At 67.9% G+C, this 13,716-nt stretch overlaps 4 protein-coding genes across 4 annotated transcripts in view; 2 read left to right on the top strand and 2 right to left on the bottom strand.

Annotated features, from left to right (window-relative positions):
- Window positions 1-230, top strand: part of ZDS (hypothetical protein) — a gene marked incomplete at both ends in the record, with an annotated part of 5,312 nt that extends 5,082 nt beyond the window's left edge. Inside the window, one exon of the mRNA XM_005843000.1 lies at window positions 116-230. Coding sequence (XP_005843062.1) covers window positions 116-230 — 115 coding nt within the window. The remainder of the gene's footprint in view (window positions 1-115) is intronic.
- Window positions 231-990: 760 nt separating this feature from the next.
- Window positions 991-5,381, bottom strand: CHLNCDRAFT_141584 (hypothetical protein; the record flags this gene model as incomplete). Its single annotated transcript, XM_005842974.1, has 9 exons — window positions 991-1,113; window positions 1,284-1,779; window positions 1,890-2,594; window positions 2,758-3,034; window positions 3,178-3,575; window positions 3,733-3,898; window positions 4,003-4,612; window positions 4,796-4,970; window positions 5,278-5,381. The coding sequence occupies 9 exons, from the start codon at window positions 5,379-5,381 to the stop codon at window positions 991-993; spliced, it is 3,054 nt and encodes a 1,017-aa protein (XP_005843036.1).
- An 865-nt stretch (window positions 5,382-6,246) lies between these two features.
- On the bottom strand, window positions 6,247-10,227 carry CHLNCDRAFT_141583 (hypothetical protein; the record flags this gene model as incomplete). The annotated part of the gene is made up of 13 exons (XM_005842973.1): window positions 6,247-6,567; window positions 6,778-6,894; window positions 7,061-7,191; window positions 7,372-7,393; window positions 7,556-7,692; window positions 7,943-8,060; window positions 8,301-8,553; window positions 8,968-9,087; window positions 9,210-9,252; window positions 9,360-9,491; window positions 9,620-9,766; window positions 9,897-9,959; window positions 10,155-10,227. The coding sequence occupies 13 exons, from the start codon at window positions 10,225-10,227 to the stop codon at window positions 6,247-6,249; spliced, it is 1,677 nt and encodes a 558-aa protein (XP_005843035.1).
- A 420-nt stretch (window positions 10,228-10,647) lies between these two features.
- On the top strand, window positions 10,648-13,568 carry CHLNCDRAFT_141582 (hypothetical protein; the record flags this gene model as incomplete). The annotated part of the gene is made up of 10 exons (XM_005842999.1): window positions 10,648-10,804; window positions 10,940-11,077; window positions 11,180-11,362; window positions 11,549-11,640; window positions 11,806-11,888; window positions 12,024-12,111; window positions 12,320-12,469; window positions 12,699-12,830; window positions 13,091-13,265; window positions 13,474-13,568. The coding sequence occupies 10 exons, from the start codon at window positions 10,648-10,650 to the stop codon at window positions 13,566-13,568; spliced, it is 1,293 nt and encodes a 430-aa protein (XP_005843061.1).
- Between the last annotated feature and the right edge of the window lie 148 nt (window positions 13,569-13,716).

The following is a 13,716-nucleotide window of genomic DNA, read 5'->3' as shown; positions in this document are numbered from 1 at the left end:
TGGTGGGGTGGTGGTGGGTGAAGGAGGGTGCCTCCCATGGCGTGTGGCGCACGGCACAGCATCACAAACAGAACACACGCATCCCCGCTCCGCTCGCCTCCTGCCCTGCCCGCAGCATGGAGGGCGCCACGCTCAGCGGGCGGCAGTGCGCCTACAAGGTCCTGGAGGATGCGGAGCAGCTGGCGGCGGGCGCCGCGGCCAAGCAGCAGCAGCAGGCCGTCGCGGTATGAGCGGGGCGTTGCGCGTCGACCAGCCTCTCCCGACCACGTGCCGTGCCGCAGTCCCATCCATCCGCCACCGGATCATTTTTGCTCGTCATTTCATGCAGTTGTATTTTCCCTGCCACAGGTACGCACCGCCATAACTGCCCACCCCAGCCGGAACAGACTGTAACAGCTGCAGCTGCCAGCCAGATGTACTACGCTCCGGCCGCTTCGTCGGTGCGGCCTAGTGCGAGCGTGTGTCTTACACGGGCATTCATCCGACACCGAAGCAACGAAATCGAGTTTCATAATGGAAGGCTTGCAGCGGTGGGGCAGTCAGCTTTAATTTATTGGCAGTTTGAAGCAGAAGCCAGGGATAGCGGCAAACGGTGAGGAAAGCAGGAGAGTGCAGCGCGGGGTGGTGATGGTTGGAAGCGGGGGAGTGGGCGCACGGTGGTGTGAGAGTGCGGGGGGAGGTGGCGGAGGTAGCACACCTGGATGGGCAGGCTAGAATGAAGATGGCAGGAAGTCCGGCACCACCTGGGATGCAAGAAGTCGTTAAAAAAATGCGTGCCGAGAGAGAGGGAGGGATCCGGGGATAAAGAATACGTCAGGTCGCGCTGGTGGTGGCAGTTGCCGAGGCGGCCAGGCATGCTGGAGGGCCGCAATGAGCTGAGGAGAATAGGACTAAGCCAGCAGGAAATCCGCTGTACAGCGAGAGCTGAAAGGGAAGGGCGTGCGGCTGCGCTCCGGGAGAGGAGCGCTTGCAGCCAATCCCCTTCCCTGGTCATCTTGCGGGCGGCAGCGTCTTGGTGTTGTCCCAGCACAGCTTCTGGCCCTTCTTGCGTGCGGTCCACAGGCCGGTGCTGCACTTGGTGCACTTGGTTTGGCCAACAATGCGGGTGAAAGACTGCAGCGGGAAGGGAAGGAGGGACAGCAGGCTGGTTCAGCAGGCGATGTTACACACAGTTGTCGGCTGACTGGCAGATTACATGGGCTGAGGGCCAGGCAGTTACAACACCAAGCAAGCTCAGCTGCACCACCGAGCAGGGCCCGCGGCCTGCTCACAGGGCCACTCACGTTGATGGGGCAGGCGGCGCAGTCAGTGGGCGAAATGGCAGAGAACTTGATGCCGTATTTGCCGGCGGGGCAGGCAGTCGGGGTGACCATCTTGGTGGCCTGGCAGTAGCTGCCGGCGGGGCAGGGCTTGCATGCGCGCTGGCCCTCGGTGTTCTGGTAGGTGCCCTTGGCGCACTCCTTGCACCACGGCTGCCGGGAGTCGGCGTAGAATCCAGGGGGGCACTTGGTGGGAGCCACGGAGCCGGCGGGGCACTGGTTGCCGGGCGGGCACGGCTTGCAAGCGCCCTGGCCCTCCTCGTCCTGGTAGGTGCCACCCTCGCAGGGGATGAAGCCATCGTTGCCAGTGCCAGGGGCGTAGTTGCCCTTGGGGGCGGGCAGGCAGGCAGAGATGTCGGTGCTGCCGGCCATCTCGGTGTAGGTGCCCACGGGGCAGTCCTTGCACTCCAGGGATCCCTCCTCGTCCTGGTAGGTGCCGGGGCCGCAGATGTCGCAGGCGCTGCACCAGGGCAGGCAGAGCAGGCAGTCAGCATCAGCTGCAGTGGAGCTACTAGTGAACCGTTCGTACTGTGGGAAATTTGAACACACAGCAAACAGAAAGCAGCCTACCTGTTGCCAGCATCAGGCACGGAGTAGCCCTTGGGGCACTTCTTGCAGGCGCCCGAATTGCCAGGCTTCTCCGCGAATTCGCCGGGGCCGCAGGCGGTGCAGTTAAAGTCTGCTGTGGCCAGCTGGGTGGTGCCGGGGATGCAGGCCACACACAGGGAGGCGCCAGTGGCCACCTTTGTCTCGCGGCCGCGCGGGCACATGGTGCACGAGTTGGCGGCGTACATAGAGGGGCGGAAGCGGCGGGCCGGGCACGGGTTGCAGCCCTTGGCGCCGGTGCCGTCGGCCGCGGCGCCGCTGACCGCGCTGGTGTCGGTGATCTGGCCGGCGGGGCAGGCCTTGCAGACCTTCTGGCCGGTGGTGGCGGCAAAGTAGGCCTTGGCGCAGGGTGTGCACAGGGGCGTGTTGGGGTTGAGCGCAAAACGGCCCACGGGGCACTCGGTGCAGGTGGAGGCGCCCGCCTGGGTGCTCCCCGTCTGGTGGCCGGCGGGGCAGGAGCGGCACTTGTTGTCGGTGGCGCCGGGGGGCTTCCAGGTGCCCACGGGGCACTTCACGCAAGCCGTGGCGCCCTCGCCGTTCACATTCACAGTGATCTGGCCGGGAGGGCACTCGGTGCAGGCGCCGTTGGCCTGCTGGTTGGAGTAGGTGCCGGCGGGGCACGTGTTGCACGTATAGGAGCCATCTCCCAAGGAGAAGGTGCCGGGGCCGCTGCAGACGCGACCAGGGAAGGGAGGCAGGCAGTGGGTGAGCAGCCGGGCCAGCCCAGGCCAGCCAGGCAGGAGCAGGGAGCACTTGAGGCAGGCAGCTGCCGCGACGCTGCTGCTGGCCACGGCCGTTGCAGCAAAGCAGGCAGGCCCGGCCTGCGGCTCACCATGGGGAGCAGGACGAGGAGCCCTCGCTGGGGGTGGCGTAGCCGTCGTCACACTGGATGCAGGACGAGGCCTTGGCACCCGAGTAGGAGCCCGGAGGGCACTTGGAGCAGGTGGTGCCGTCGCCGCCGCCCTCCACTCGGAAGGTGCCCGCGGGGCAGTCCAGGCAGGGGCTGCCCGGGTACTTGCTGTAGGTGCCGGCAGGGCAGAGCTCGCAAGCGCCCGGGTTGGTAGGGGAAGGGGCTGTGCCGGCGGCGCACTCCTGGCAGGCGTCGGCCGCTGCGGAGCAGGGGAGAGGCAGTGCTGGGTTGCTCAGCGCCGGGAATGCGCCCATTCAAACATGCATGGCCCGCAGAAGAGTGTCCTGCAGGGAAACAGCCGCGGCGGGGGCAGCAGCAGCAGGTGCGAGGAGGGCGGCTCACCAGGGCCGCTGGTGGAGTAGGCGGGGCAGGTGATGCACTGGGCTGCCGCGAAGGCACCCAGCAGCGGGTTGTAGCGCCCTGCCGAGCAGCCGGCGGCGGCGCCGGCGGCGCACTGGTAGCCAGGGCCGCAGGGGGCGCACTGCTTCTTCACAAACACGGTGATCGAGTCGCCCTCCTGGTCATGCACTTCGCCGCTGGTGCCGGCGGGGCAGGTGGCGGCGCCGGTGGTGTCGAAGGGCAGCACGGACAGGCCGGTGTCCGTGCAGGACAGGGAGCCGTCTGTGAGGACGATCGAGGGGCTGGGGCCATCCAGGCTCAGCTCCAGGCTGACCAGGCTGCCGCTGACCGCGGCCACGTCGCCGGGGCGAGAGGCGATGGTGTGCAGGGTCTGGTACGCGCTGCAGCAGGCGCAGCGGGGAGGGAGCGGTGCGGCGTCAGCTTCGCAGCGCAGCAGCGGCAGCAGCAGCGCATCCTCTGTGGCAGCAGGCCGCCCCCTTGGCAGCTGCCAAGCCCACTTACCCGTCCATCACAGGTAGGTCGTCCGCGTTGGAGCACTTGCTGTCGCCCAGCACAAACACGCGCACTTCGCAGGTCACGTCGGTCTCGATGGCAATCATGCGGCCGTCGGTGGTTTCGCAGGCGGTATAGCCGCTGTTGAAGGGGTGCTCCAGCGTGCAGGAGTGCAGGCTGCTGGCAGCAGGCAGCGTGGCGATGCGGTAGCCTGCAGGGGCGCCGACGGGGAGCGGGGGTCAGCGGGGGCGGGCTGGTGCCTGGCTCGGTGGCGAGGTGACGGCGCGTGTGTGAGGAGCGGCAGGGTGCGCTTACCCGGCCGGGGCTGCTCGTTGGGCATCACATCAAATGCCGCCACGCCGTCGATCTCGCCCGCAACCACCTTGGGCATGCCAAAGTAGCAGGCCAGGCAGCCGGTGGAGCCCCTGAAGTGGGCGTACGCGTTGTCGGGGCAGGGCTCGCAGTACGAGCCGCCGGCGGTGGAGCGGTAGGTGTCCAGGTCGCACAGCGCGCACGCCGCGGTCCCCGCGTACGGCGCCACGCTGCCCGCCGCGCACACCGTCAGCGCGTCGTCCGCGCACTCGTGGCCCGCGGGGCAGATGGCGCACACGGCGCCGTCGTTGTAGCGGCCGTCGGGGCAGGGCGAGACGAGGGCGGAGCAGTCGGGGGTGGGGCCGCACAGGTCCTGGGTAGTGGCCAGCTCCGGCCAGGAGAAGTCGGAGCTCTCAACGGCATAAGTCACCGAGGAGGCCACCTGCGGGTTGCCGCTGGTGGTGTTCACCACCACCCCCATGTAATCGGCCTGGAAGGTGGCTCCCTTGACGTAGGTGGCGGCAAAGGTGGCGGTCTGGAGCGCGCGCTTCAGAGCGGCATTCAGGTCGGAGCCGATGACGGCGCCGCCCTTGAGGACTGCAGTGGGGCACATCTACAGGCGGGCAGGCAGGCGGGCAGGACATGCCGGTGGGTGGCTGCAGCAGGCTGCGGGCTGCACGTGGCCGCCGCGGCAGCGGCGGCATGAGTGCACATGCGCTCGTGCGCTGCGCAGCTGCTGGCCCGCCCGTCGCCAGCCCCGCTGCTGGGCTTGCCTCCACCTGTCACGCGGCCTCACCGTGCTTTTGTATTTGAGCTGCGAGTTGAAGGCCGCCGGGGTGACGGTGAGGGCGCATGAGGTGTCGTTTATGTAAATCTCAAACTGGCCCAGGCAGACGGCATAGGGGTCGGTCAGCTTTGTGGCATCAATCATGACCAGCTTGGCGCTCTTGCCGCGGAACGAGGCATCGCAGCTGCAGCGGGGGATGCGGGGTGGGCAATCAAGGCACGGCGCGGCATGGGCCACCAAGCATGCGCAGGCTGATGCCGCAGCGGCGGCGAAGGCGGCTGCGAAGGCGGCTGGGACCAGCCAGCGCCCTTCGGTCCCCCACGTGCCACCAGCAAGTGGCGCTATCCAGGCTGCAGGTGCATGTCTGGGCCGCCGTGGAGCCTCCCAGCCAGGCGAGCACACCGCGGGCAGCGAGTAGGCATGAGGCACAGGGGCGAGAGGCACCAGCCGTTGCGGTCCCCGATACATCGCCCATCTGGAGTCTCACCCACCTCTGTGCTGCGGCTTGTTGCGCCACAAGGAGGCCCAGCACCGCGAGCTGCAGCGCCAGCAGGCCGAAGCGCCCCACGCTGCCGCCTCCAGGGGAGGGGAGCATGCTGGGCTGGCTATTCAGTGCGCGAGGGAACGATTGCGATGAACAGCGACATCAACACCACTGGGAGGAGGGACTGGCGGGGGTGTTTGCCCGGCAGTCAGCGACCGGGCGGGAAGTACCAGGTTCGCAGCGCCTCCTGAGTGGCTTGCTGCCGCCCCTCTGCGTGTTTTAGGAGGTTTCTGGGATGCATCAACCTGAAACACAAGGCCGAGGAGGCGGGGATGGTGATGACCCGAAGGCCGACCCCAACAGGCAGGTAGGTTCCCCCCTGTGCCCCCCGCCACCCCATGGCCACATGGGCCCCTGAAACTCCATCAACCACTTGTGGATGGGCTTCCACCAATGCTAGTAGTGGAAACAGAGGCCTGGGGCGGCGGAAATCAGCATATCCATGGCCCCCCCGCCTCCCGCCCGCCCCTGCTGCCGCCAACCACGGTAGCTGCCCGGAGCACAGAGCCTCCAGCCTTCCCATAGGGGGAGGGTCTGAGGCCAGCAGCGCGTCAGCTGGCGTTGCAAAGCTTGCCAGTGTTCTGCTGGGCACGCTGGTGCCAAATGAGGCTGCCCAGCAAGCCGCGCAAGCCCGCTGTTACCCCCAGCCTGCTGCCGCCGACCCCAGCCGGCGGCCCATGTGCCTCCCGCAGCCAACAGCACACGATATGTGTTAAACAAGAGGCGCGCCGCCGCAGCAAAATTCAATGTTCTTTCTGGTTCTGAGCAGTGCTCTGAGCAAGTCATCAGGTTTCCGAATCAAATGTTCAGCCACGCAAGGGGCAGTGCGCTCCTGAGCCTGTGGCGGCCAGGCAGGGGCAGGGGGCTCCCCCTAGGGGCAGGGCTGCCCAGGGCAGGGCCTCTGGCGTGGGGCGGATCACTCCCCCTCGTCCCGCACCTCCCTCAGCCGCTCTCGCAGCTTGGAGATGCGTCCCGAGGCGGGCAGGCCGCAGCCCAGCAGCAGCCTCCGCAGCGTGGCTGCATCCATCGCCTCCACGTCGGCATCGCTCAACCCGGCCAGCGCCGCGCCGCTGCCGGGCGCCGCGCCGCCGCCCGCGGCCTCGCCGCCCTCGCCCTCGCCCTCGCCGCCATCGCCGCTGCCGCCATCGCCGCTAGAGTACACCGCAGTGGCCTCCTGGGCGATGCGGAAGATCTCCTGCTTGGCGGCACGCCCCCGCTTGATCATGGCATCCAGCTCCTGAGGAAAGATAGAAAAGAGGTAGAAAAGACAGATACAGTAGGCAGAAGGCATGCGGTGCAGCAGGGCCGGAAGAAAAGGGAGGCGATGGCAGGAGTCAGAGCAAACACCGGCATCGACTCTCCCATGATCCAAGCGCACACAGCGCCATCAACAGCGAGCAACCAACGACCCCCCAACACACGCACGCCCGCGTGCAGCACAGCCCACCTGGTAGCCGGGCTCTGCGGGCGTCGCCTCCATCAGCTGGCTGCTGCCGTTGGCGGCCATGGCGTGGCTCTGGTACTGCCCCGGCCACTCCCGCAGCACGCGCACCACGCCGCCCGTCTTGAAGCGCGTGCCGGTGGCGGCATCGATCGTGCCTGCAGGCAGCGGGGCCGCACGACAGGAGCCAACATTGGCGTACGCATCGTGGCATTGCTTTCCTCTGGCAAGACAGGTGGGTTGTTGCAGAGCCTTGCAACGAAAGCTGCCGGGCCACGGGCGCAGGTACAGCGCGGCGCATTTCTGCCAGAGCCCAGCCTTTAAAGGAGTGCGCGCCTGGGCTGCCGATGCGCTTCTCCCGAAGAAAGTAGGTGGGCTCAAAGGTGCCCAGGAAGTCCTCCGCCGCTTTCTTCCAAGGCCCTGCGGGGGAAGGAGAGGCAGAGGGACGAGAAGGGGATGAGGGGGGGGCTCCTTGCCGCACGCCAATGCAATCAATGCAAGGGGAAGGCACCAGGCAGCAGGTGTCAACGCATGCCAGGGGCTGGTGGCATCGCAGGCAGCTGGCCGAGGACGGGCTGGCCGGCCACCCCACAGCCTCACCAAAGCCAAAGTCACTGATGACCTGCGGCAGCCAGGCCAGGGCGGAGCAGCGGCACGCATGCGTCACATGTGTGCCGCATCCGCTGCTGCTGCCCAGGCCACGGTGCAGCGTGCCGTGCGCTGTGGCTCCGGAGCCAGCCAGCCTGGGCAGCACGCACGTGCAGCCCCTGCCCCCGCCCCGCACCTGCCCCTCGTTGCGCCACTGAGGGTTGACGATAAGCAGGGGCCGGCGCTCGGCCTTGGCGTACGCCTGGAGCGCCTTCAGGCGGTCGGCGGTGGGGTAGACAACCGCCAGGAACGACTTGTCCTCTGGGAACAGCACTGCGGGAGCGGGCAGGCATCAGCGGGAGGGCAGGGAGGGGGCGAGGGAGGGTGAGGCGCGGGGATGAGAAGCCGGGGAGGGGCGGCGAGCATGAGCAAGGTGGCGGCGCTGGCGGGAGAGGTTGGGGAGCGCATGCAACAGACAGGCAGGGCCATGCGCGGCCTGGTGGACTCCCAGACCTGCAGCCCCAAGCCACCCACAGCACACACACACACACACACACGCCCGACTCAGGCCGCAGCAGCCCACCTGCGCAGGGCTCCCCCTCCACGCCGCCCTCGTCAATACGCTTGGCCACGATGGCTGTGCCTGTGCCCAGCAGCCGCTGCAGCAGGCTCTTCGCCAGCGCGCACGCGGTGTCGAATTCCTGCGTGCGGGAAGGGGAGGCGGGCAAGGGTGCAGCAGGCACGCTTGGACCGGCGGCGGGGAGCGGCGGTGCAGCCGGAGCGCGCCCAGCTGGGGAACGCGGCGGCGGCGGAAGCGCGAGTCGGCGCCCTGGCGCAGGCTGCAACCGCGGTGCATGGCATGGCTGCAACCGCGCCTTTTGCAGGGAGCAGGGGTAGTCGATTGGCTCGGTGTTGTTGAAATCAGCCTCCTTTTCGTTGACCGGGATGAGGAAGGTGACCGTCTGGCGCAGCACGCCGTCGTCCAGCGCGGCCTGGATGGCCGCCGCCGCCTGGTCCACCATCGCCCCGGGGGAGCGCGGCAGCTGGCTGGCGGCGCCGCTGGCCGATGCCGGGGCGGCGGCGGACGCCGCCGCTGCCGCGCCGCTGCTGCCGGCCGCGATGGCGGGCCGGCGCTGGCGAGAGGGCGCGCCCAAGGGCCGGGCCTGGGGGGCGCTGCTGACGCCGGGCGCCCTGCTGCCGGCGGCGGCGGCGGCGGGGTGCCGGCCGGCGGGGCGGCAGGGGCTGCTGGCGGCTGCTGACGGCTTGTGGGTTCCTGTGCTGTTCATCCGTGGGGCAGACACCCGCGCAGCGGACATTGCAGTAGACATGCTGGGCTGAGGTTGCTGCGGAGTCGGCAAGCGCCGGTGGGGGCGATCACCTGCTGCTCATGTGTGCACGCAGCTAGGCGTGACGCCGCTTGCATTTGAGCTCTGGTTTATCTTTGTACGATCTGGCGCTGAGTTGGCGGCGACGATGGCGGCGGCGGCGGCACTTTTGCTCTCGAGAGAAGGCCTCGCCATCACATGGCACCTCTATCAGAGCTGATTATGCTTTGCAGGAAACTAACAGATGCTGTGCATTCAGGCGAACTCCCCATTAGCGCCTCACCCCACCGTGCCAGAGGTCCAGTCCCGCTCATCGCCGCCGCCCCACACCGGCGCGTTGCCGGGGTCGGCCACACGCTTCAGGGAACAGGTGCGGAAGGGGTACCTGCCAACCGCAGCACAGCTGCAGGCAGCAGGGAAGGTGGCCACATGGGCGCAGCGCGACCAGCTCAAGAGCTTGGCAGCAGGCTGTGCCCCGACGCGCCAGCGCCACCGCCCCGCCCGCAGCCCGCTTGCCTTCCAAACTGGCCCAGCTCCTTGGAGGGATCGATCTCGTTTGGGGTCTTGCCTACAAAGAACATGCACAGTATAATACCGTTGCCAGGCGGGACAGCTGCTGCAGGCTGCAAGCAGAGGGGCTTGCCCTGGGGGGCAAACATGGCCAGCACCGCTCACCCGTCTCCGTGCAGCCGCTGCCGCACCCGTCCAGGCGCCAGCAGAAGGTCCAGGCGTTGCACCCCGCCTGCTCGGCGCATGCCTCGCAGCACTCTGCCGCGGTCGTCACGGCGGGGGGCTTGTTGGGGCCGCCTGCGCCAAGGCCCGCATGCACGTGCGCAGGGAGGGAAGCGCAGCAGGCGCTTGAACAGGCCTGGCCCCACCGTGCCTTTGCATTCAGCCTTGCACAGGCACCAGGTGCATGGAACACACCACGCCACCTGAGTAGGAAAGGGAATTGACATCCAGGACCAACACCTCTCCCTTGATGTTGGCGTTGCGGGCGGCGCACCGCTGGCCGTCAGGAGCGGCCCCGCCGGCGGGGGCGGCGGGCACGCACTGCGGCGGCCGCTGGTCGCACCCCAGCGCTGCTGGGAGGGATCGGCTCGGCAAGCAGGGGTGCAGCCGCGCTGGGCACAAGACCAATGCACAGCTGGGAGGCAGACAGGCGGGTCGGCGCCAAACCGGCAGGGCTGTATTGCCGGCACAACGCCTCACTCTGCGGGTCTTGGTGGTAGTAGGTGCAGGCGCCCTGGAGCTGGCAGTCCCAGGTGGGCAGATCTGCAGCGTGGCAGGCGCTGAGAGGGCTCGGTGATGACGCTCAGCGGGGACCATTGGATTGCGCAATGGAAGCGGTACGTGCTACGTGCGGCGGTGGCGCCAGGTGCAATGTTCTGCTGCACGCCCCCAGCCCACAGCCTCTGCCCTGGAGCCTGCTGAGCTCAAGCACATGCGACGCTGGGACAGGCAGCACACCTTGGGCGCGAGCAGGCGGCGGCGCTGCCAGGCAGCACAGCAAGGCCGCAGCCAGGAGAAGATGGGCGAGCATGGCGTTTGCTTGAAGGGTGGCATAACCTTGGTTTGGCAAGGGCTGCCGCCAACCCGCCGTCGCCGCGCCAGCGGGGCCGCCGCCACGTCATCGGCAGAGATGCGCTCGACCCCACCCTGTCCCTCCCCGCATCATTTGCAGTCATCTCTCCGCCATAATCACCCAATAGAGTAGAACACACACTGCACGAGAAGTTCACACCGACATCTGTGCAGATCCCTGACTTCAGAGGTCCTATGCGAAGATCTGCGGTAAGCGGTTTTGTGAGAAGATCCCGCTGCGGGCTAGGCCCCTGCTGCGTTCCCGGTCCTCCACAAGCAAGTGAACGGCTCCGAGATGGCCAGCGGTGTGGGCGCGCCTGTCCAATGGGATTCCAATGAATAACGACGCGCACACGATCGACCCCTTCCAACGCGATGCATGCAGGGCCCCAGCCCGGCCACCGCCGCCGCCGCCGCCACACTATTGGCGCTCTCCCTGCTCGCTCCCCCTGTCGCTGCCGCAAACAGCAAGCTGTGGGGCCGTGGCGGCAGCCTGTGGACGCCCGCCGGGAGGCTGATGGACTTCAGCTTTGCCGGTGAGGGCTGGCTCAGGCATTTGTGGCCAGCCAACAGTGTGCCAAGGGTGTGCATGCTTTCAAGTGCTGCCGCTGCTCGCCCTCCCCCCGTCGCCCCCCATGCATGCATCTTCCTCCTCCCACTCTTGTCTGCAGGCTATCACCAGGGCAACGACCCCCTCCCCGACCCTCCCGTCACCAAGTCTGTGCTTGACTTCAAGCGCAGGGGCATGAGCGACACAGCCATGCTGCAGGCAGCCCTCTCTTGGGCCAATAAGCAGCGGCCGGCAACGGGTGAGCCTGGGCGGCTGGCGGCCTGGCTGGCTGCTGCTGCTGGTTGTGTGACCTGGACTGCTCACACCCACACCCGCCCTGCCCCTCCCGCCCTCCCCGCAGGCTACACCGTGCTGCTCATCCCCAAGGGCACCTACACCCTGACCGAGAAGCTGATCATCAAGAGCTCCCGGGTGGTGCTGCGCGGCGAGGGGCCCGGCAAGACGGTGCTCAACATCCCCAAGAGTCTGACTGATGTGTACGGCCCTGACCCCTACTCTGAGAGCGGCGGATACGTGAATTGGGGTGGGTGGAGGGGTCTGGGTGGGTGGGTGGGGTGCACGCGGCCGCGCTCATTTGTGTGTGTGTGTGTGTGTGTGTGTGTGTGTGTGTGCATCAATGCGTGTGGCGCAGCCACCTTTCCCTCCATATAGGCACCGCCCACAGCCATGCCCCCACCCCGCCGCCTCCTCCCCGCCCTCCACCCCGCAGGCGGCTTCCTCACAATCAAGGGTCGGGGCAGCAAGGGGCGCGTCGCGGCGGTGGCCACCGGCGCCGCCAGCCGCGGCGACGTCGTCATCACGGTGAGCCGGCGGCAGCGAGCAGGGTGGTTGGGAGAGGACGGGAGGGGAGCAGGCACACGCGTGCGGCCGGCACCTTCTGGCCCAAACCCCTCTAAACCCCAGCCTGTGCCTCCTCTGCACACCACATGATGCCCCCTACCCGTCCACCTGCCCCACACCCCGCAGGTCAACAGCGCGCGTGGCCTCAAGAAGGGCCAATACTACGACCTGTGGTTCACTGACGTGGGGGGCCGCTTCAACAGCATACAGTGAGCGCGCGCCGCCTTGCCGCCGCCGCCGCCGCCGGGCGCCCTGCTGCGCCCTTTGCCTCTGCTGCCGAGATGCCGCCGCTCTCCACCTGCCCCGTGCCGAGAGCTGTGCACCTGCGCTGCCATCGCCTGCAGGCTGGGGGCCAACATGCAGGCCCCTGAGAAGTACATCGGAAAGGCGTTGTCGCGGTTCACAGTCAAGGTCTTGAAGATCCGAGGCAACGTGAGCGGTGTCGGTGGGGGCGAACAGCACGCCCAGCCATGGGGGGAGGCAGGCAGCTTGGCAGCCGCAGAGCTGGCGCTGCCTGTGGGCTGCCAGACGGCCAGCCGGCTTTCAGCAGTCACGTGGCGTCGTGCCCTGGCCCCCTGCGTCTCCCGCCGCGTCTCCCGCCGACCCTGGCGCCCGCCCGCCGGCCCAAACCCTGCCGCAGAAGGTCACGCTGGAGCGCCCGCTGCCCTTCCCCATCGCTGCGGGCGTCAACAAGGTGGCCCTGCACCAGCCGGCCCCCACCGTGACCGAGAGCGGGGTGGAGGGCATGACGCTGGCCATGAAGTGGGAGCTCTATGCGGGGCACCACCTGGTGAGTGCCCGCTGCCCTCCCTTCATCCACATCTAAGTCAGCCCCCTCGCCGCGGGGTGTGGCGCATCACTCTGAGGGTCGGCGAGGCAGAAGCCCTTCTTCTGCCCTGTCCAGAGTGGGGGTGGTGTGTCAGACAATAGTTTTCATCTTGTTTGATGTCTGCTCTCTCTCGCCCGGGGATCAGCGAGGGCGCAGCGAGGGCCCAGGGATCCGCGCATGCCTGGCCCAGGGCGCTTATCCCTGGGGCGGCCAGGCGGGCACGCCCACGCTGGCCCACAGCCCGTTGTCTGAGGCTGTGCCTGGCCGGCTGCAGGAGCGCGGCTGGAACGGCGTGGAGCTGATGAGCGTGCGGGACTGCTGGGTGAGGCAACCTCCGCCTGCCTCGCTCCCTCAGCCACCACAAGACCATGCTGCCGGCTGCATGCCGGCAGCAGCAGGGGCTCGCTGCTCCTGCTCGGGCCGCATGCATTCGCCGCCTTCTCCCTCGCCCCTCACCGCGCCCGCCCCTCTCCTAGCCCTCCCCTCGCGCTGCGCTCTGCCCCTCCCCCTCCGCTCCCTCGCTCATCCCCCCCCACCGCCGCCTGCCTGCCACCCGCTCCCTCCGCCGCTGTGTTCCTTTAGGTCCGCGACATCGAGATCATCAACCCTGATTCGGGAGTGGTGGTCAACTGGATGGCTTCCGCCTCTACCGTCACCGGCATCCGCATCTCTTACACCAAGACCCGCGCCAACTCCATCCCCAATCGCTTCAACGAGGACGCCCGCACCGACGGGCACTGGGGGATGATGTACGGAGGTGAGTGTGCCTGCGGTGCAAGCGGCGGGGCAGGGGCTGTGCTGCGCTGCGACGGGGGAGGCGTACAGGCGCCCTGCGCTCGCTTGCCCACCACAGGTGCCCAGTGGACCTGCAGTGACCCCATGCAATGCACAGAGCACCAAGCACATTCTCTCACTCTCTCGCCAAGCATGCACTCTCTCACGCTCCCGCCCTCCGTCCCGCGCAGGCTACTGCTACGACATGCTCTTCACCGACTTCCACTTTGTGGGCAAGTTCCAGCACGACGTAGGCACCGCAATGGCGGGGCAGTTTGGAGTGTGAGTGGCCCTGCCTGCTGGGCTGGCAGGCAGCCTGGCCTTCCTGCTGAGTAGTGGCACCTCAGGCCGGCGGAGGCGGCGGTGGGGTGGTTTTTGGGCTCAGATGCTGCCTGCGTCGGCTCCTCTCGCCCTTCCACCGCTGCGCCTGCCTG

The sequence above is a fragment of the Chlorella variabilis genome, assembly GCF_000147415.1.
Source record: "Chlorella variabilis unplaced genomic scaffold CHLNCscaffold_36, whole genome shotgun sequence".
Classification (NCBI taxonomy): Eukaryota; Viridiplantae; Chlorophyta; class Trebouxiophyceae; order Chlorellales; family Chlorellaceae; genus Chlorella; species Chlorella variabilis.
The sequence above is the reverse complement of the archived record's forward strand: the minus strand, read 5'-3'. Positions and strand labels throughout refer to the sequence as shown.